Here is a 23,586-nt window from a genome sequence, read left to right as displayed (position 1 = left end):
TGCTTGTAACAAAGTCAAACGAGTCCCCTTAAAGGGCGAAGCTGCCATTAAGGCCGTAACACGATTTTTAAAGAAGATAAATGGCATATTATTACCATCGTAACCAATCAAGGCCGCCTTATCGAAAAACGTCCTACTATTTTGGTATTCAAAAAAGCAATCCTGCTGTTGAGAACTCGATTTAGCGGGAGAAGACAAGCTATATCCCTTAAGGGGCTGAGTGGGCTCAGTCACGTGCACAGCCCGATCACGATCCTCACACACGTTAAAATCAGGAGACGCGATACGCCTCTCACAACCACCCAAATTACGTGTAGCTGGGCGATCAAAACCTAGCGGCGCAGAAAACTGTGAAGGGGGCAAACCATTACTACTAATGGCGGCCCCGTGATCTGTACGCTCTGGGGGAGGAGTTCGGTTGTAATTCGCAGGCCTTGGCTCTACAGCAATCGGAAGACCCTTAGCCGCGGCCCCGAGACCTCCTGAAACAGCTGGAAAACGTGTGGATTGCCCTGGTCCACTCACAGGTTGAACGGGCGTTTGGAAAAGGTTATGTAAATTAAACTGCGATTGATGTTCATTTCTGGAATGCCTAGAAGAGCCCTTCTTAGAGCTACGCCGAGAGCCCACCTCTGATCGATATTCAGCTAAAACTACCTCTTTACGTTGTTCAGCCCTCAACTGAGCGTCTTTGAGTGCGAACTCAGCAGCTCTCGCGGCTGCCTCAGCTCGAATGGCCTCAGCTCGCGCGGCAGCCTCAGTTCGTATGGCCTCAGCTCTCGCGGCAGCCTCAGCAGCTCTCGCTTCGGCCTCAGCTCTCGCGGCAGCCTCAGTTCGTATGGCCTCAGCTTGTATCTGGAGCTCCTCTCGTCTTAGCTGCAGGTTAATTTGTGCCACTATCCGAGACGAAGTCCTAGACATCCCAGTGCTTACATTTGAGGCGCTATCCTCAGGATGTATGTTAGCATCCAACATATCTGAGAACTCACTTTCTTTTTGTTCAAAGTTATTTTTTAACGAGTTAAGTTCGGGATCTACCCTATCACGAAGTTCTGCTAAGATTGCAGAGTTAAAGATTGTAGTCAAAAGAGCATGGAAATGCCGTAATTCCTCTTCTAAAGTAGATAAGTTAGATCGAAAAATTAACAGTTCCTGCTTATCACTCAAAGAACCTAGGGCTACAGAAAGTTCCCCAATTTGAGTCAAAATATCCCGTCTAAGATGCCGGGCCTCTCGAATTGACTTAGCCTCATCGTTATTGGGTCCCTCCCCAGAATGGCCTGCCCGACCGCAAAGAACATCATCAGGCTTAAACTCAGTCGAGTCTACGGCGGTCGAGTCCTTGTCGCCACCGAGTGTAGACATATTAAATGTTGGGGCTAAATTAACAAATAAAAAAATTAAGTTACACAAACACACAAAATTATTAGGCTACAGTAGTTATAAAAAACTTAACTGCCAAGACCGTAAAAATACAAAAAAGAATTTAAATGCACGACACCGTAGCTGTACGGGTATGAAGTCCTAAAGTCCACAAAACTTGCTTGGATTCTTCCACTTGAATCTACAAGCACAGATGGATTGTCTTTTAATCTTCTTTCTTGCCAATGAATGTCAAAGTTATTTTTCTTCTGTACCAAACTGAGAAGAAATGTCTTTACTTTTCTTTGCTTCTGTAAGAGTGTAGACTACCAACCAACAAATCTTCTTTTATTATTTCTTGTACTTCTAAGTAGTTCTTCTGCACTAGCTGACAACAAACACGTCGTTTATTTTTATGCCTTCAAGTGCTTCTTGGCCTACCAGCTAACAAATTCGTTTTTTATTTTTCTTGCTTTAATTTCTTCTTGACCTACCAACTGACAAGAACTCGTCTTTTATTTTTTATGGTCACAGCGGTAAACCATAATCTCTTCGTGGGAAAATTGTAACATAAGATTCCCGAATCCGTTCGTCTGTACGTAATGACCGAAAAATAAACACACTTTCGAAACGTCTATTCAAAGGTGTATTCCAGTAAAATTAGCCCGCGGCTATCGAAATGACTGGTGCAATGCCTACACCTCTAAAACTGTCACTACGATACAGATTACTTGGATAAAAGACGGAGAATTTGTCCAGCTAGCAAGCACCAAATAAACCAGTTAAATGTGCGACCGACTTCCAACAAACAACTTCGAGAATGAATCAGAAAAATTTGTGATAACTCAAAGGCACGAGAGCAGTTCGTGACGCAATATTTCATGTCCAAACAGGTCTCAAACTGAAACAGGTTTAAACCGGTCTGACACGAGTCTTACGGACGATGGTGCAATTTTGGCTCATGTTTTAGGAATTTCCATGACGTAATATTCAGTAGACCCGAACGGTTTCTACATGACGTTTGACCAGGCGAACAACCGTCTGTAACATACTCATGTTAGCCCTTTTAAAGTAACCAACTGACTGATGTTCTTTATAAGTTGAAATTACAAAACCGATTTACATACACAAAAATTGAAACGCATAAGAATGAAACGGCAAGGCAGAGGAAAGGCAAAATCACATGACGCTTAATTGCCTTGTTTTTTTTCAAGGCAATTAAGCGTCATGCGATTTTGCCTCTCCTCTGCCTTGCCGTTTCTTTCTTATGCGTTTCTTTTTTCGATTTTTGTGTATGTAGATCGGTTTTGGTTTTTCAATTTATGAAGAACATCAGTCAGTTGGTTACCGGAATTCACTATACTATACGACATATGTTGTGTACCATATGTTACAGTAGAGTTTGCAGTTTCTTTGTGAGATTTTTTCTAGCAAGCATAGCCGATTTTTTGCTTGCGAGTTGCCCAGAGAAGCAAGTGTTTTGCGTGGTGCAGAACAAGAAGGAAGGTGCAGTTTGAAATACAAATTTGAGCTCTCAATTTTAAATCAACTCAACCAAGCTGGAGACAGACGACCCAGAAAACAAGAAAGAGACGCCGTCTCTAAAAAGAAAACAAATGCATTCCGAAGAGGAGTACCAAACGGAAAACAACCCAGACGAAAATGGCAACAATACTACTACAGTCATATTGAAATCGAACCAGCCGGGAGAGCAAAAAAAAAACATTAAAAATGTATTCGCCGATACTGATCGACCGATGTCTGCAATATCTAATAGGCGAATACAAATCCTGCTCAGCAAGACATGATGGAGGACTTCAGATAAATGCAAACCCAAGCCAGATAGAGGTTATCCTCAAAACGAAGACACTGACGGATGGAAACATCATCAACATTCCGATCACCGCCTACGCCAAAAGACCACCTGGAGCAAGTGGAGTAATATATAATGTTCCTCTCGGCATGGAGGATGGAGATATTCTTGCGGCGCTGGAGGATGCGAACATAAGGTCGGTTAAAAGGTTTAATAAAAGAAATTCTGACTCGTCTGAACTAATTGCATCTACTACTGTATTATTATTCTTCAATAGCAAATCACTACCAGACTCAATAAAAATAGGTTATCAACGATTTAGAGTCTCACAATACATTCCAAAACCCTTAAGATGTTACAACTGCAATCGCTTTGGACACATAGCAAAATTCTGCAAATTTAAAACCAAATGTCTCTGATGCGGTGAACAACACAAGCATGATGAATGCCCAAGTATAGCAGTAAAATGCTCAAATTATGGTGGAAATTCACGTCGTTATTTCTAAAAGCTGCCCCAAGTACTTGAAAGAAAAAGCCATTCAGAAAATGAAAACCACTAAGAACCTAACATATGCCGAAGCCTGCAAGCAGCAAAGAGCTGTAAATACAGAAATGCCAAGTTATGATCTGGACTTCTCTCCTCTTGTAGCAAGCACAACTCAAACAAGCCAATTAAATAAAAATCTATCCTCTAACCAAACTAATGACAGTATAAATATACCTCCAGTCACAATGGAAAAACCCGGACCCTCTAAACCAGTGGTTCTTAACCTTTACTAACCTGCCGAACCCTTACGCTATTCTGTAAGCTTTCGTCGAACCCCAAATTTTTGCTGAATCACAAAAACAAGAATCTACCACATTTAGTAATAAGACTTCTGTTGTTCTTTTTCCGTGACCAATAGTGAGATTCGAGGCTTTGTCTCGAAAACAGCAATTCTCATGACATTTTCGCATGCAGCCGGTTTCCTTTTTTGCTTTAACATCCACCAGAATAGAAAACGCATGCTCGCATAAATAAGTAGTTACGAATGGCATGAGAACTTTAAGAGCAACTTTTGTAATAACAAGATAACTTTCCATTTGTTGGCACCATAACGTTTGAAGATTTGTTGTGTTGAAGTTTCTTTTTTGCATCTCGCTTTCTTGCAGCTCGATAATGTCATCCAAGTATGGACTTTTTATATCTGCTGTAGTTGAAAAAAATTGAAAATAGAACTAAATTTTCTTGAACTTTAAGGAAATTTCCTCAAAAATCAAAAACTTCCTGCTTCTGCCGTTCCATACAAAAAACAAATGTGAGGAAATTCATGTTTGGAGAAAATGACGTTTTTCTTACCGATTGTTTTTACAGTGTTTACGTAAAAAAATTTTTTGTGTGTTACATGCAGATGACATCATGACATCACGCGTCACACACACAGATGTTTATTTACCATCACGTAAGCCGCATTCAAGTTTCGGCTGGACAATATTTTCCAAAAATATTCGCTGATATACCATTCAGTAGGCCGTGTGTTAATGTTTCAGAGGAGGTTAGCGCCGAACCCCTGAAACAGCTTCGTCGAACCCCAGGGGTTCGACCGAACCCTGGTTAAGAACCACTGCTCTAAACCAACCAATGTAGGAGACGAGAGCGGCCACTTTATAAATAACCCAATCCTATTTCTTGCCTTTTTAGCAGAAGTGATTACAAAGACAACGTTTGCTCAAAACCAAAATAAAGAAATCGACATTTTTCAAATTATTGCCGACGCAGCAGGTTCTAGAATGGGATTCCTAACAAACTCGGACATGCTAAAATCACTAATAATTTAATATTCCTCACAGTGTGGCACTGGAACTGTCAGTCAATTTATAGGAAAATCCCGGAATTGAATCAACTAATAGCAAGCTCACAAACCCCACCGGATATCATTTGCTTACAATAAACACACCTAAAATACTCCCCTAATATGGATATCATCTCTACAGAAAAGACAGACCTGCTTACTTGGGAAAAGGAGGTGGTGTCGGAATCTGCATTAAAAAAATATCTCCTTTACAGAGCTACCCATCCCGGATGCAGACCCACGGCTGGAAATTATTGGAATTAAAATCGAACACCTGACGGTATGCAGTATATACAATCCACCAACAAACTCATTTGCAGGTGACCAACTAAACTGTATTTTCTCTAACCATGATAAATTATTAATTTGCGGTGATTTCAATGCCCACCATGTCATGTGGGGGTGCAACAACAATAATAATAAAGGGTATGCTCTACTTGAACTAGTTGAAAATCATGACGCAGTAATCCTCAACACCACTGTTCCCACCCACATGTCTTTAAACAAGCCGGAAAACCGATGGAACACTTTAGACCTCACTATTGCTTCTACTTCCCTTGGTCACAAATGCATCACCGATATCACCAATGAATTTTTGGGTAGTGACCACTGCATAGTCGCTACTACAGTCAATGTTTCTTTCCCAGATAATGCAGAGTTTGTACCATCATGGGCATTCCAAAGAGCTGATTGGGCAAAGTATTCCAAATTATGCCAAGAAAATCTATATTCTTCTGTTGTCTCAAATGATATAAATACATATAACCAAAACCTCTCCGAAACTATCTAACACTGCGCGTCTATAGCAATTCCTAAAACCAAACCATTCAAATTAAATGGCGTTCCATGGTAGAATGACGATTGTAAACGAGCAGTAAAGAACAAAAAAAAATAGCACTACAACGTCTTCATCGTACCAGATACCCAACAGACATCCAAGCCTTTAAACGCCTCCGGGCAATTGCCAGAAAAACCACCATCCAAGCAAAAAAAGAAAGCTGGAACAATTTCTGCTGTTCTCTCGATAGCAAAACAAAGCTTGACAAAGTGTGGAAAATTATTAAGAAATTTTCAGGCATAAAGGAAACCAAAAGAATTCCCACTCTTGCCACTAAAGTAGAAAGTGATACCAACAAAGCCAACATCTTTGCAGATCAATTTCTCTCAGTTAGCAGCTCAACCAACTATTCAAAAACATTCCGTGAAAATTCCAGTCTTTCAATTTCGAACAATCTACAATCAAAACTGGCAACCCATTTCTACAATAAATCTTACAATTCACCCCTGCAAATGAACGAGTTGAAGACAGTCCTTAAAGGTAAAACAAACACTGCCGCCGGAGCGGACGACATTTATTATCAAATGTTATGTCATCTACCCCCTTGCAGTTTGAATATCCTCCTCGACTTCTTTAACTACGTCTGGTCAACAGGTACACTGACACTCAAATGGAAACATTTAATCATCATCCCAATTCATAAGCTAAACAAACCAACGGGTATACCCTCCTCCTATAGACCAATTTCTTTAACCAGCACCCTTTTCAAAACTATGGAGAAAATAGTAACTAATCGCCTCAGATGGTATCTAGAACAGAACAATCTACTTCATCTTCAACAGTCTGGATTCAGAAAAAGACGTCGAACGACAGATCATATTATCAGACTCCACGACACCATCCAAAAATCCTTATCTTGCGGTGAATCAGTACAAACAGTATTTCTTGACCTTGAGAAAGCTTATGATATGGTCCTCGCAGTCCTCCTAACAGTCCTCGCGCATCACGACGCAGTCCTCCAAAAACTATATGACTTAGAGATCAAAGGAGCCATGCTATCTTGGATCAAATCTTTCCTGTCAAATCGTACTTTTCAAGTCAAGGATGTTAAAGCTTTATCTACCACAAGAAAACTAGAAAACGGAATTCCTCAAGGCAGCGTTATTAGTCCATTACTATTCAACATAGCGATCAGCGATTTACCAAACTCAATTTACCAAACCCAAAATGTAATACCTCTTCTACAGCACTTTTTGCAGATGACTTCTGTTTTTGGAAAACAGGAGAAGAAATCTCAACTCTGTCTAATATAATCAAATCTAACTTTTCAAAAACCAAAGACTGGTGTGATAAATGGGGCTTCAAGATCTCCGCAAACAAATCAGCGGTTGTGCTCTTTACAAACAAACGTAAATATGATTCGTGTACACTCGAAATAAAAAATTCTTTAATCCCCATCAAAAAAGACTACAAATACCTTGGAATCACATTTCAGTCAAATGGAAAGTATAGCATCCATGCTAAACATGTTGCAGAAAAATCCAAATCAAGACTAAATGTTTTTCGTGTACTGAAGGGCACAAACTGGGAAACAGGAAAATCAGCAACAAAACTGCTTTGCATCTACAGAGCCATAATACGATCGGTTATTGAATATGGTATGGAAGCATATTTTGCCACAAACAAAACCACACTCCAACGAATTTTGACATTACAAAATGAAGCTCTAAGAATATGCTCCAGAGCAATGAAAAGTACCCCAATTTCAAACCTACAACACTACTGCAATGAATTACCCTTGTCACTTAGATACGAGCAACTTTGTCTAAACTATAAAGCCCACATTCTGACATTTTTACGCCACCCAGCACATGACATCCTCGAGGAAAGTTTGCCAAGAAATTTGATCAACACAAGTAACTACCAACCATTCCATTCCCTCACCGAGACAATAGACACGAATATTACCGTAAACCTCATCCAAGAACCATCTATCCCACCCTGGGAAGTCTATATACCCACAACTGACTACATCCTTGTAACTGAAACCTCCCAGCTTGACCATCCAAATGCCATCTCTGGAGTAGTCGCTGAGCACCTCACAAAAAATTACTCAAAATTTTTCAACATAAACACAGACGGATCCAAGACCAACACGAAAACCAGATCTTCCTTTTTTGTAAACCGCCATGGAATAAAACGCTGTTTCACAATTAATAGATCCGCATCTGTGTTCAGTGCCGTACTGTTTGCAATAAAGGCTGCACTTATATGGATAAAAGAGACCAAACCAAGTAAGTCGGTCATCATTAGCGACTGCTTAAGTGCACTACGGACGATTTCAAATCCAACTTGGACAAAACACAGCTTAATCAATGACATACTTCTGCTTCACTCCAGCATTATATCAAATACAACAAAAGTAAAGTTTTTATGGATTCCTAGTCATATAGGCATTCCTGGAAACGAAACTGCTGATTTCTTAGCAAAACTTGCTTCAGGAGCCATACCAGCAATACCAACATCAGCCATTACCCCCATCTCCGCAAACACAAAACTCAGCCTAAGTGAAGTCAAAAACCTCACCAAAGATCTAGCTCTGCAAAAATGGAATAATCATTATATAAACAGTATCACAGGCCAACTGTACAAATCTATATATCCTGACACCAAAAGTGCAGGAACCAACAAAGTACCTGACCATCCAACCGTCTTTAGACTTATCACCGGTCACTGCCGTTTAAACCAACACCTCTTCAAGATCGGATGCCACACTTTTAGACTATGCGACACATGTATGACCCATGAGACGGTGAATCATTTTCTATTTCATTGCAGTAAATATGCAACTCAAAGGAAGTGTTTTGAACAAAATCTGAGCATGTATGGAATAAACATATCGGTGAAAAATTTTGCTGAAAATCGTCCAACTATTACACATCTGCTGGCTTTTATAAACTCCTGCAATAAGCTCATTTAAATTATTATTTTAATCACTGTAATCATCCATGTTATACTGTAGTGCACCCGTGTCGTGTCTGCTCCCAGCCAGAGATCGATCGCTTTTTGCATTGATTCAGCGTCTACAGACATTGATTCGGTGTGGAAGGCGATTGATTTGCTGGCTGGGCTTTCCTTATTTGTTTCAGTTTGTAACACCAAGCGTGTAATTCCGAAAAAGTGCCTGACTTTCGTGGGTCTAACCTCCTACAAGAATTTCGTTTCCACTAATGATGTGTTTAAACTACTGTATCGGATTATGTTGTGTCGTATTGCACCCTTCACTATGCCCTGTTGTGTTGTAACTGTGCTAAATAGCTATTATAAACATGACTGTCGCTAAAAGAACTTAGATGTTTTAAAGCGACATAAAACAAACCATAACAATCAATCAATCAATCAGTTGGTTACCGTACTTGAAAAGGGCTAACATAAGTATGGCCGAAAGGGTTTGTAATTTTTAGTTTATTTTCATGTTATTATGTTATATGGCGTCTGGTTGATAGGTTTTATTTGTCTATGAATGATTTGTTTGGGACGCTTAGCCCACAAATGATTTCAGTTTTATTGAAAAGAAAATCATGGAAAGAATTGGGACCAATATTTTTCGAATTGTAAGGTGGGGCAAAGCGGCAATGTTAACAAAAAACATTGATAAGTCATTCAACAGTTTAACAAGCGTGCAAATGTTTTGCAAGTAATTCGTTTTTATTTTTCTTGAGTTTTGCTTTTACAATTTTTGACATTATCCTACAATGGTTGCACTGCAAGACCATTTGTTTATGTGGTTTCTCGTCCTTGTCTCATTAAGTTGTAGTGAGTTGGATTCATAGAATATAAGATGCATGGTATAAACTGAAAAGTTTTGAGTTGATTCCAACTTTTTGTGTGTTTTCCATGTCGCTCATTACTCTTCATATGCATGCACTAGGGCTGCTTGAAACAAACTTTGTCTGGTCAAAACGAAACGCAATTCTTCATAAAAAAGTTTAATTCAAAACAAAATTAAGACAAATACTTTTGGCTCGAAACGAAATGGACATATCAAAGAAAACCAATCGGTTGAACTGACAAACTCATGAGAACACACCACGTACACAAAAGCAGTAGCAAAGCCAAGGGACGGCGTGACGACTTCAAAAATGTGCAAGGTATGGAAGTATAATTTTCAAGTTTGATTAGCCCAAAATGTAATATCACAAAAAATTGCTTTATAAGCCTCTGGCAGTTCAGATGGCATTAAAAACAGCTCAAGCATATTGGTGCCAATCTTAGGTTCGAAAATATATTAGCATATTGGAATACGTTTGCTGAAATCCTTCGGTGTTTGTAACTTATTACGTTGCAAAATTAGGCTTCAGGATTTGTCATGGTTCCTATTTGCTGCTACGCTTAATTTTACATATTGCCTGCCACAACATAAGTTTTAACAGAATCGCAAAAAAATTGCTTAAAACATTGTTGTTGTAGTTTCGTCTTCCAACATTCATATCAGCAACATGTGACCATGATTGCTTCCGTGGATCGAAACGTTCATCTGATGACAACCTTTCACCTATGTCGGCAGCATAGCCGAGTGGTGAAAGCCCTGGTACGACACTCGAAAAAGTTCTGCACCTTGCCGTCCACTTCATTTAAATCTTCAACCACCGCGTGTAAACCTGGATACGACAAAAAACGGTGTCGCTGAGTCTTCGAATCCTCCTGTTGGAAAGGATTTGCAAGCTGATATCCAGGAATCAAATAAATATTATGGTAACTGCATAGCTACTGTATCTCTATTATACAGTGCAGACTTGTTCTATTGCAAGGTCAACACCAAACATTCACGTTAAAGTAAACCATCGAGCAAAAAGCAAATAATTCAAATTAAAACTTTGTGTGAACCACACCAGTGCTGGAACGTGCAAGTGGTTTGAACTTGATCATTATCTTCGAAGCTTTGATTATACTGATGAATTGATGATGGAATAAATGAAAAAGAAGTAGAAATATCAGATAGCCTACAAATTTCGATTAGTTATATACAGTATTACGTACATTTCTATAAGTAAAAGAATCAAAGAACAATTTAATTTAAGTGCAGTGACCACAACAGTTTTAAGCAGGCGAACATTATCCTACAGCACGGTCAGGCAGCGCTGTGGTCGCAATGCGCAAGGTGACTACTACAACAATCTATCCGCGACTAGATACTTAAGTTCCGGATAGCAGCTCAGAGCTACTTCTTATAAAGATAGCATGACTGGACGATCAATATAGGATTTTGACTGGAATGGTTTTGTGTTGGAAATATCTGCCTGGATTCATTTGTATTGAAAAACACGCACAACATAATGTTGTTAGCGATCAAATTACATAACATATGAGCAATTTCTTCGGGTGCGCTTCAGCAAGTATATTAATTCGCTTGATAAAACCTTGGAAATGCGATTGAAATACAAAACAATGACAATTCAGTCAACGTATTGATTATAACACTTGCAAAGACAAGTCGAATAATATGTCACTAATTATTTCAGGAGACTGTGACCTCTTAACGAGTTGGTTGAGTATGATGAACAGAGAATCGCTTGCATGCTATCTCTCCACCAGAGCTGGTCAGAGGTTAACAGCAAAACAATGCGTGATGAGATCAACCAAAACGTGGACTACTATAAAACAACGTTGAAAACACATAATCATCGCTCTTTGTTCACAGCGCTGAAAATTAAAGAAAACGATTTTCTGAAAAACATAATTTCATTTTTTCAAAACAATGAAAGAGCTTCATATTATGAAACGAGGTTTCAACAATAAAATAGAAAATATGTTTATTTGCTGTTTTTAACATAAGAAAAAGCAAAAAACATAAAACCAGACAAATAAGTCTGCTCTGATAATAAGGAAAGTAAAATATTTTGACATCGTCACAATCGTCATCGATGCAATGACACGATTAGTTTATCGCAATTAAATCGCTACAATGTATTGTGCGTCTTTAATTTCTTCAACATTTCCAACTACTTCCCACGTATTCTTCGCTGCATCATAAGTTTCTATTGCGTCGGTTTCTCTGTAAATTACGATCGAATAAAAAATTCCAACACGAAGCAATAAAATTGAAAAACAAACCATTGTTGAAAACTGATAATAATTGAATTATTTCAGTCAAATCAACTTCTTCGTTTGCAAAAGTTGGATATTGTAAAGTTAAAATATTAAAAACAAAATGGACTAAAACTTGAAATTTTACATCAGCGATGGACAGATTCAACCAAACTATGTTTCAATAAATTGTAATGATCTCATATTAAGTTATTAGAATCTCGTGTGTTTCTATTCACAGGTTGGTAGACTCCATTAATTCAACTTATTCATGCTTTCTATGCATTGATGACGTCCACAAACAACCACTCACCCTCCAGCGACATACACCATCCCGTCTATGACGCATGAACCGTGTGAAGATCTTGCAACGTTCATATCAGCAACATCGGACCATGCTTGCTTCCGTGGATCGAATCGTTCAACTGAAGACAGTTTGGTCCCATTGACGTCAAATCCTCCTGTTCGAACAAGGTTTCCAAGTCAATATTCACAAATTGTATAAATATTCTGGTATCCTTATAGCTGCCTCGATTATGCAGTGCAGACTTGTTTTATTGCAAGATTTACACCAACTCAAGGTAAACTAAATGCATGCAAAGTATATCGGCCATGATGAACAAACTGTCATAGCACCTGCATTGGCTTATTGAGTGAACGATTTTGAATGAGCTGCAAAAACAGAAAAATTTTGCTTCATCTCACAATAACAAAGATTAAATGCAATTTCTAACAAAATAAGCAAATAAATGTCATTTGAAAAACACATTGTGACATTTTACACAAAGACTCAATGAGTGACGTCATGCAATGGAAACATTTAGGAATCATAAGTGGTGAGATATCGCAATCATCTTGAATTTGCGTTATAGTAACACATAGAGTTGACATTTGTTCAGCCGGGGATGCCGTGAGCGTGTATTGAATGAACGTTGTGTTTATGTAGATTGCACTAAATAAGAATCCACTATCTTGCTTCAGCACTTTCGCTATAATGTCCTGAGATTGCATTTATTGCCTTATTTTGGTTATTTATTATTTTGTTGTAACGATTATTTGGCACCGCATTTTCAAATTTGTCTGTTTCATTTTGTCTGTTTCATGAGAAACAACAGCAAGTGCGGGTGGCTGGAGTCGAACATGCAGTCTCTCGACTGCGAGCACAACGCGCTAACCACTCGGCCACTGCTACCAATTGGTTCTACGAGTAAAATGCTCATGTTACAAATGAACAATTTGAAGCTGAAACAATGGATAAAATAAGTGACTCCTCATCATTTTGTCATGCAAGATGGCAGTGACAACAAGCGGTTTTCTAAAAATCAACATATTGTATATTGACAATGTCGATGATATTTCCAATTCAAAATTTCCAATTCGCGTAGCAGAATATAAAACAAAAGATGCTGATCTAAACTTTGTTTTTGAAATACTGAATTACATGATTCTCTCTGATTCCGTTCATCACTTCTTTCTATAATCTTGGTTAAAATGTTTTCCACAAAGACATTATTTTGACAAAAATATAAAACGTTTTTGTTGCACATAATATACATAAAAATTCTGGTTCACTTGTTTCATTGATTTGTTACAATTTGCAGAATTCTTCTGATTTGTTCGACTGCTGATAAATAAACAACTTCTGTTAAACAGTCTCCAAGATGAAAACTTGAAGCAACTTCAATTTGCCAACATTCGGTTTCCCGAAGTGAAGCTTACAAACCAGTGGAATATTTAAAATGTGGCAAGATCGATTATGCTGGAAACGTTTTCGGTAATGGCAACCTTCTTGCAAATCGTGTATTGGTGGTGAAAGTCGATGTTTGTTAGTGATCGAAACATTTATTAAGTATTCATCCAGTTGGAAAGCAAAACTCAGATACACTCGTAGATGTACAGTAGATAGTGATCTTAGAAGCTTCAAGCTGTTCATAATGGTGGACGCACAACAATTTCCTGTGTACTTGGCAACGACAAAGAGAATATTTCCGTTAGTTTTAAGTTGTAAATTTAAGTTGGCTATTGGAATTTAATATCAAAGTTTTGTTTTTAAAAGCAGTGTTGTATATCCTTATTGAAGTTACTACCAATTCTTTATAAATTCAAGGAAATGTTTAAGTTCAAGTTCATTGTTTTTTCATATAATGATCTGACAATATCTCCTCTATAATTAGGTGCCTCAATGCAAATCACTAAATTGAAAGTTCGAAGCAGAAAAACTTATATTTAGCTGTTCACGACATTTTGTGTCAAGCAATTTAAAAGACAAAATTTAACAGATGCAGGCCGATCAAAAACTAACAAAACATGGAACGCCAACCCGTGCAGCCTTGTGACGTCACAATGACAGTCGTCATACTAGCAATGATTTGTTTCGAAACTTTTCAAGGCAGAAGAGGTTAATGCGATATAGCAGGTCTACTCATGATCAATAGAACTTGTTGAAACTTTTGCAAAACTAAACAGCGAAACTTGTAAAGTTTTGATTTATTGGGACTTTGTGAGATTTCTGTCAAATTGATCAATGTTAGTTTGACCATTGACATCCAAGCACCATTCACATTTAGGTCGCAACCCAGTGGTTGAGTAGCACAAAGCCAAGATAAAGTTGTGCCTGGTTAGACGTAACCAATCTATGCTTTGTCATCCTTTGTTCACATAGCTTCTCAAAGCGCTGTACACGCCACACTCAAAGCGCTGGACTTGTCTTTTGACGTAATCGTGTGTTAACTTACTCCAAACTGCGCTTTTCGGAACGCTACAAAGGAAAATTGTGACTACCGGGTTGGGTTTGTTTTAATACTTGTGATAATTAGTTTGCTTGTCATGGAACCCAAGCCTGTATAAACAAACGGATCCAGATACCACGCCAATGAAATGGTTAATAAAGTCAAATCTCAAAAACCGAAAAAAAAAATCGTTAAGCAAATCTTTTAATTTTCATTAACTTTTTTATTTGTCAACTTTGAAAGCTTTTCTCATGCTCGCCTGGAACTTAGTTGCGTATGTTCTGTTAATTATATTAAGCTACTAAGCAAAACTTCAGATTTTAGATGTCTTAGTTGTTACAAACAGATCAATATAAACATGGCAACAAACGTTGATATAATAATACAATCAATCCTACCAATTGCATAGACTTGATCGTCCAAAACAACTGCAGATAAACCCAATCTTTTAACTTTCATCGACGGAATTCCTCTCCACCGACCCTCTCGTGGATCCATGCATTCCAGTGTGTTCAACACCCCTCCTTCATAACCACCGATAACGTACATCAAACCTGTGGGAGATTGTTGTTTTGTTAATAATAATAATCCAATTTCATCCCCAGATTTCTTTATAAACCAATGTTTTAAATATAAAAATGCAACAAAAGTGATTGTTACGACTGTGTCAATAATAATAATGATGGAAGGTGCGACGACTACAGGAGTGCTGCGCACCAGTAACTACATCCCGTTCATTTTGTGAATTAAAAAAATTGACATTAAATATTTACTTTCTAAAAATTTTTAAACTTGAAAAAAATATTTTCTCTTATTAAATATGAATATAAACCAAATTAAAGTGCAACAAAGAATTTAGTTTTTATAAAAGTCACATAAAACGTTGTTACGCTATTGCGGTGGTATTGTAACTTCAACATCTTTTAATAAGCAACAAGTGTGATTGTACATACACAAAAAAGTAATAAAAAATTTGTAACACATCCTTATAAGCTACTGTTTCAAAAGCAGCATGGCGCCATATTTCATGATGACACAGATATCGCAACCTCGCCAAAATGTCAAACTCGACAACTATCAGTGACAGCATCTGCATGCATACGTCGCCGTTCCAATGATGAAACCTGGCGAACATCATTACATTGATTAAACAGCAAAAATAGCTCAATGAATCAATCTAGGATTCAATTATTTTTGCATAAACCGCAATTCTAAACCAATCTAACGTCCAAAATTGGCACTTTTTTCAAATTCAAAGCTAAATTATAAGAAGAGTGATCGTTTTAATGATGTTCTTGGTATTTCTTCACTTAACTACCAGAAATCGTTATTTAATATTATACACAAGATACCTAAAACTTATAAGAGAGTGGCTACATATATTTAAGCATAAAAGTGTCCAACACGAAAACATTTCAAAAATACTTCACTTACTTTGATTTGACGCAAAAGATTTTGTCTTGATTTGGTTTCAAATTATATGGCCAAGAATTTTGTTTTCATTGTAAAAAAACGTCATTTCGAGCAAACATAAGCTACTGTACCTACCACTAAGTCAAAAGAACAATCATTGAGACAAAGAACTGAACTTAAAACAGAAAAATGAAACAATCGAGGACACAAACATAACACAACCAACAAACGTGCTATTGTTCCTCGTTTTATATCAAGCCAGAGTCGGAATCGTGCTTTTTCATCGATTTCGACTCCAGATACCTCACAAACCTTCCGACTCCACAGCCCTGATAAGCTCAAATAATTCAATACAAGATTTAGAAATAACAATTGCTGCATGCGATATTTAGGACATGAATTTTATAAAAAAAACTCCTATGTTCGGGGCACCAAGATCACAAATTATTTTAATTTCATTGAAAAAGGAAATCAAACAAAAGAACGAACCAACATTTGGTGCAAAGTGGATAATGTTGACAAAAAGCATTGAAAAGGTGATTTCCGGATGAACAAACATGCAAACATTTTGCATCTATTTCATTTCTCGGGTTTTACTCTAACGATTTTTTCACTACAAACAGTGTGTTGCACTGGAAGATCATTATTTTGCGAATGTAGCTTCGATGTCATGTCTCATTACGTTGTAGTGGGTTGGATACACAAAATATAAGATGCATGGTATAAACTGAAAAGTTCTGGTTTTGGTTTTAACTTTTTGTGTGTTTTCCATGTCGCTCCTTACTTTTCATGTGCATGCACTAGGACTGCTTGAAACAAATTTTGTCTGGTCAAAACGAAACGAAACTCTTCATAAAAAGTTAAGACAAATACTTTTGATTCGAAGAGATGCAACGATACTAATATTATCGCCGATACCGATATCACTTCTTTAGGTCGATACCGATATTTTGCCGAAACTTTAGTGTTGCAAAAAGAACTGTTTTGGTATTAGCAAAGAGTTAGATCAAATGCTAAGTTTGACCTTCATTGCATAAAATTATTAAAAAAACTTTTGATTTGGCATATTTCAGTTGTGAAGATTCAATCGATCCAATTTCTCTGCATTGTTGTGCCATAATAGTAGTGTATTAGTAATAAAAGGCCGCCATGATTGAGGACTGGGGCATTAGGAAATAAACATCATAATTGCGGTTTCTGAAAAAATAATAAAGGGTTTGCGCAAACTCTCTACATAGGCTATCATAATTTGGAATAACCTACAAAATTTAAACCAAGTCATTTCTGTAGTCATACAAAACTATTCGACAAGTGTTCAATTTAAGGGCGCTTGTTGTTTGGCTGTTGCTTTCGCCAGGATTGATAAGATTACCCAGTCAGCAAAGATGTATAATTTTGCATCGTTTCTACATCGCTAGACGTTTAAAAAACCATGTAATTTGTTTTTTTTCAATAGACTGGTTCTATCAGTTTGTGATATAATTTTAACGTTTTGTTGTTATAACTTATCAAGCTTGAAGAATGTCATGACAGCGTTAGTTGGCTACGGGCTATGCAACAAACTCCCACAGTGATCACCACTTATTCCTGACAAGTCAAAGAACATTGTTGTCTTGTGATGTTGCCAAATTGCGTCCAAGGAAAAGCAGTTTGGAATACCGAAACCGAATCGGTTCGAATCATAAACTGTTTGAATAATTCGAATCTTTAATTGGATACGGTATATATCTTTTTTCGCGTCACATTTACGTTATTTATCACGGATGAACTGCGTGCAAGCAGTGCAACAAATACGTTGTGCAAGCGTACACACGCCGATTGGCTTAGCAGTTGTAGGTTTTCCTTCACAACTGTGATAATCCTCGTTTAGGCGTTGCAACTTGCAAGTATTTGGCCGGCTATATGACCCGGGATTACTGTGATCAGCAATTTTATTGCGTTTAGTTGATATAATGTTGCATTGTTTGGCTAATTTTTGAGAATATATGTTTGAGCGTTTTGGTTCTTCTCAATTAGATTTTAAAAAATTAGCGAAAGGTAAAAAGCGAATGGACGATTTCTGTGCTTGACTGAACGTCACTCTGTACTTCCAAGATGCTAACGGATTTGCGGCGATTTTGCACCATTTATCACTTCACAGCAACGTCAGGAAAATTTATAATGCTAAACCGTTTGACTTTGCAAGAAAAGTGCGGAATTTTATTTAGAATCGATTCATTTGGTTTGAACAGGCTTCAAATAAAAACTACGTTTGCCTCTGAAAACGTTAAAGCAGAACTTTTGGGAGAATCTCAAGTGAAGCAAGTAACATTAGCCAACATAAGTCTTTTGCTAATTAACATAATATTGTTAATTTAATTTCTTAAAGTCAATAATGATTATCGTGATCTAACGTAGGCTTTAGTATTTGATTTGTGCTGTCAACACTACTGCATCCAACAGTGCAACAGCCATTAGTGCAATACTAATCGTTTGCTTCACTAACACCAAGATTAATAAGCATTTTTCTTGCATGACGTTCTCGTAGCACACCGTTTTTAATTTTTTTCAACGTTTGCAGACAATAAATCAATCTAACCCATTGTCTGTTGCTTTGTTTTACGTTTGAACAAGTTTATTGCATCAACGGGAGCAAAACAAGATCTTGTCAGTGGATAGGAAGAGGTTTGGAAAGCCATAAACACTGCACTGTAATTACTTACGTTTTGACAGATATAGTTTGTACCCTGAAACAAAAGCTTGACTTCATTTTGTGTTTACTTCATTTTCTTTGGCGAAAATATAATTCAGGATTTGTTCTAATCCTTCTAGAATAGATTCGAATCCTTACCTATTCGAAAATGCCCATCCCTATTTGCCTCACATTTTTGTGGTTTCTTATTGGCCTAGCGATAATTGCTCTTCGCTATTTCTGTTGCGTTGCTTGGTTTGCGTTGATGCAACAAAATGTCGGTCTGTAAAAAACTTCAAAAACAAATCCATGAATGCTAATTACGAAATGTTGCTTTGGTGTATTGTAATGTTACTACGTTATGTCTGATAAGAATGAATTGAAAACGAGTCTAATCACTCAAAATGAAAGCAATGGGACAACGAATCCTCACTGAACCAATCAGCAAAAGGTTTTGTTACGCCTCAACCTTTTTTTTTCTGATTTGCGGAGCAGATATAAACCTTAAAAATCATATGGATTTATTCTTGATATGTGATTTGACTACGCATACCACATATTGATTAATGGATACTTTGTTCAACTGAACTTCAAAGTCAAAGCAAATTAATTTTTCACATACCAAACCACCTGTGGTGATCGAATTTGATGATTCATAATTCGATAAAATGTTGAGATGATGTTACGTCATTACGCCGCTTTGATATGTAATTTCATGACGTCGTATGGACAAAAAACTTAACTAGTTTTATGCTCTATTGGAAGTAAAAAAGAAACACACATGATAAACATTGGCGAAATTGAGTCTCATTCACAATTTAAGAATGGAGCAACGCAAAACTGCTGAAACAAAACGTTTTGTTTGAGTGAAATAATCACTGCAAGTAACCAACGCCAGAAGGCGCGCGCAAGAAGTCATGGGAACGTGAGGTATCAAACATTTGAACAAGTTATTATTCTACATCAGTGTGACGTTAGTTACTACGGTACTTCAAAAAATCTTCTTGCTAACTGTGAAAAATCTGCAGCAAATGAATTTTTCTACATTTTTAAATTCGGTAAAATTTTGCCGATACCGATACTCCAAAAATGGCCGATATCGATATAGATATATCGGTACATCTCTAACTCGAAACGAAGCGGATATATAAAAGAAACCCAATCGTTTGAACTGACAAACTCGTGAGAACATTGCAAATGAATAGAAGCAGTAGCAAAGCCAGGGAACTGGGACAGTCGTAGGTCGTAATGTCTCATGGCATGTATAGGCTGTGGGCCAAGTCTGAAAATTCGTTAGTTGAGTTGCACCCCCCCCTGTAGACAATCGCTTGCGCCGAATCATGAAGCGTCACATAGAAGTAGTGTCTGTAAGTGTGTTCATCCGCGTTCTTTTTAATATCTTCCAAGCCTAATATCTTTTTAGCCAACACAGGTTTTTGCTTGAACTTTTTTGTTTTGGACTCAGTAAAAATTATTCTATCGAACCATATCAAGAAAGTATTGTCTACAGGGGGGGTGCAACTCAATTGCATTTTTAAAGCGAAAAATCGAGGTCGGCCCACAGCCTAGCATGACGTGAAAACAATTGGTTTTAACTTACAAAAGTGACGGATTAAGGGCCAATTGAGCAAATGCATGCAAATTACGCATGCTTTCTATTTTTCACAACCCATACATTAATGAACACTTCCACAGTTTGCTTCAATAACAAAGAGTAATGAAACTCACTTTGGAACAATATTGTTTAAATATTAGCATTAAAGCTAAAATATATTTAAAAAAATGCAAACTGAGTGACGACTTCAAAAAGCGTAAGGTATAAAAGTTTAGTTTTCAGGAAATGATTTTTATAGGTTATACAATATCCTAAAAAGATAAGCTAATATCTGCTTGCTGTTCAGAGGGCATTAAAAATTGTTGAAGTGTTAATCGCTTCCTTACAGAAGGCTACAACACGTCACAAAATGAGATTTTTACTTTTGCTGTCAAAAAGATGTTTTGAGGCTCAAAACAATATTAAAATCAATATTTAATTAAAGGTACATTAGTTTGTACGTATCCATTGGGTTTCCAAAACTGTTGCAGTTCATTCTAAACATTTACAGCTGGTGCTTTTTCCAACTATTTGTTTATGTTTTCTTGAAACTCAAGTGAGCAGTTTTGTCATATCCAGGCTGATGCTCTGTCATTGAAGATTTAGATTAAGTGGACGTGAAGACAAGGAAGCCAACCTATGTGCCACCTTCAAGCATGTCTGTTATAGTCGTCATCTACGTTGAATATATGTAACTCGTGACCAGCGTCACTACATAATCACCGTTCAGCGTTTTCTGGTACAGACGTTGGAATTGATTACCACCGCACTGCGCGTGTAATCAATTGAGCGTTCTGTACCACGTTCCTTAGTTGATTGTTTTGCGTTTCTTTCTTACTATATATTGCGTTGATTTTATACACTGAATCAGTAAGTAACCAGAGGTAAATGGTTTTCTCACTTGGTTGGCTGTCGCTACAATTATTATTGTTTATTTTATATTAAACGTCTGGAAATACAACAGACATTTAACTGGCGTCGCCGGCAGGATCTTTATAGAATTTCTACAGGATTCTAGAAGCATGGAGAAACTGATCGAAGTCCTGCAACAACAAATTGCCAACCAAGAACGTCAGACGAAGGAGCAAATTGCCAGACAAGAAGAACGTCACCAGGAACGTCAAGAAGAACAAGAAAGGCGCCACCAAGAACAACTACGAGAAATACGAGCCCAAACTGCGAGATCACAGCCAACAACAACACAACAACAGGTATCTTTACCTAAGTTCGTAGCGTTCGATACCACCACTGAACTGTGGGCAGACTATTGGAAGAGGTTTAACACCTTTGTAGCAGCACATTCAGTCGCACAAGACAAAATGCCCCAGGTTTTTCTCACCAATCAATCACCTACAATCTACAAAATGTTAACAAATTTGGCTGCGCAGGAAACAAACCCAAAAGAAGTCAACGATCTCACCATGACGGAAATTACAAATTACATGGCTCAACAATTCGACCCAAAACGCTTCATCGTGAGGGAGCGATTCCGTTTCTGGAGCGAAATGAAGCGCAAGCCCTGTGAAACAGCTCAAGAACTAGCCATCCGCATACGCCAAGCAGCTGCCACCTGTGACTTCTCGTCCATTTCAAATCCATTGGACGAAGCTTTACGTACTCGTTTTATTTGTTCAATAGGTAACGAGGCAGTGCTTAAGGCGTTATTCAAAATCAGAACCGATGAACTTATTTTCAAACGTGCGGTGGAGGTTGCATCAGAAACCGAAGAGGCAGCCAAGGTGGCCAAAGAAACTGTTTACGGCACTCCACCAGCACCAGTTGCGAAAGTAAGGACCATCAGCAAACCTCCAAAAACTAGGCAACTTACAGGTACTTTCTTTACTTCTAAAAATAAAGAATGCTATCGCTGTGGTAATTCCAACCACAACGCCAATGACTGTAGGTTTAAGAAAGCCACCTGCCATTTCTGCAATATTACGGGACACTTACAGAGTGTTTGTCGAAAGAAAGCTAGACAGTTCAAACCTTCTAAGATAAATTGTATCGAGGAAATTAACATGCTTTCTAGTTCTTGCAGAAAACCTCGAAATTCAAAGTTGGAAGTACCGATATCCATTAATTCGGTAACCACACACTTAGAACTGGACAATGCTACAAATGGAAATTTCCTTTCCAACGACGTCTGGACTCGGGTAGGCGCACCTCAATTGCAAGCACCAGTGTCGCAGTTCCAATCTGCTACCAAGCATCTAGTACCAATCACGGGTTCTTTCACGGCCCAGGTAACTTGTCCTTCCACGGGAAGGTCAGATAACATTTCTTTTGTAGTCAAGACAGTCAAAGGACTAAACTTGCTAGGTCGTGATGCAATCTCGTCTTTAGGAATTTCTATCGATAAATTCCTTCTGTGTAACTGTTCTATTTTACAGAGCATCCAGTCATGCGACAAGCCTGATAAGAGTCTGGAGAAGGCATGCTCCCTCTTATGTGACGAGTTCAAAGATGTGTTTAAGCCTGAACTCGGGTGCTTACGAGATTATGAACTAGACATAGATTTTAAGTCTGATGTTAAACCTGTTTTTCTCAAACCTAGGCCTGTACCTTTCGCGCTAAAGGAGGACTTAGCACAAGCCTATGATTCGGGCATTGCACGTGGTGTATGGACACCAGTTCAGTTTTGCGATTGGGGCACACCGGTTGTTCCAGTCCGTAAGCCTTCAAATTCTTCAGAAGCGAAGGCCAAGTTACGCATTTGTGGCGATTATTCAGTCACGGTGAACCCTTCCCTGGAGACCCATCGTCACCCGTTACCCTTACCAGAAGACTTAATGCAAAAGTTGGGTGGTGGGTATGGTTTCAGCAAGATAGACTTGGCTGATGCCTACAATCAGATTCGACTTGGTCCTGACAGTCGAAAACGACTCGCATTAAGCACTCACCGTGGCGTACTTTTACAAAATGTTTTACCTTTTGGCATATCTTCTGCTCCAGGTTATTTTCAGAAGATCATGGACGACCTTACAGCCGACCTTCCAGGGGTCGCAGTCTACCTAGACGACATTCTTGTCAGTGGCACTACTGCTGAGGAGCATCTCCAGAATCTTAGACGGCTCCTCGATCGACTTCACTCAAAAGGCCTGAGGTGTAGGAAAGACAAGTGTAAGTTTGCACAACCTCAGGTAGAGTATCTCGGACACATTTTGTCCAGGCAGGGCATCTCCAAAGGTCCCAAGGTAAACGCCGTACTGGAGATGTCTGCCCCCACTGACGTATCTTCTCTTCGTTCGTTTTTAGGTTCCTTACAATTTTATTCGAAGTTTCTACCGTTGAACGCTTCTACTGTAGC

At 38.1% G+C, this 23,586-nt stretch overlaps 2 protein-coding genes across 2 annotated transcripts; one reads left to right on the top strand and one right to left on the bottom strand.

Annotated features, from left to right (window-relative positions):
• The first annotated feature begins 3,093 nt into the window (after window positions 1-3,093).
• On the top strand, window positions 3,094-7,098 carry LOC145773872 (uncharacterized). The gene is made up of 2 exons (XM_082584993.1): window positions 3,094-3,371; window positions 5,928-7,098. The coding sequence occupies exons 1-2, from the start codon at window positions 3,094-3,096 to the stop codon at window positions 7,096-7,098; spliced, it is 1,449 nt and encodes a 482-aa protein (XP_082441119.1).
• Window positions 7,099-10,515: 3,417 nt separating this feature from the next.
• Window positions 10,516-15,307, bottom strand: LOC145774232 (uncharacterized). The gene is made up of 3 exons (XM_082585413.1): window positions 15,000-15,307; window positions 12,186-12,333; window positions 10,516-11,840 (listed from the first exon to the last, which is right to left on the bottom strand). The coding sequence occupies exons 1-3, from the start codon at window positions 15,148-15,150 to the stop codon at window positions 11,738-11,740; spliced, it is 402 nt and encodes a 133-aa protein (XP_082441539.1). The 5' UTR covers window positions 15,151-15,307; the 3' UTR covers window positions 10,516-11,737.
• Window positions 15,308-23,586: the final 8,279 nt, after the last annotated feature.

Source organism: Aplidium turbinatum, chromosome 7 (assembly GCF_918807975.1).
Source record: "Aplidium turbinatum chromosome 7, kaAplTurb1.1, whole genome shotgun sequence".
Taxonomy (NCBI): domain Eukaryota; kingdom Metazoa; phylum Chordata; class Ascidiacea; order Aplousobranchia; family Polyclinidae; genus Aplidium; species Aplidium turbinatum.
Note: the sequence above shows the minus strand (reverse complement) of the source record. Positions and strands in the feature narration are given on the sequence as shown.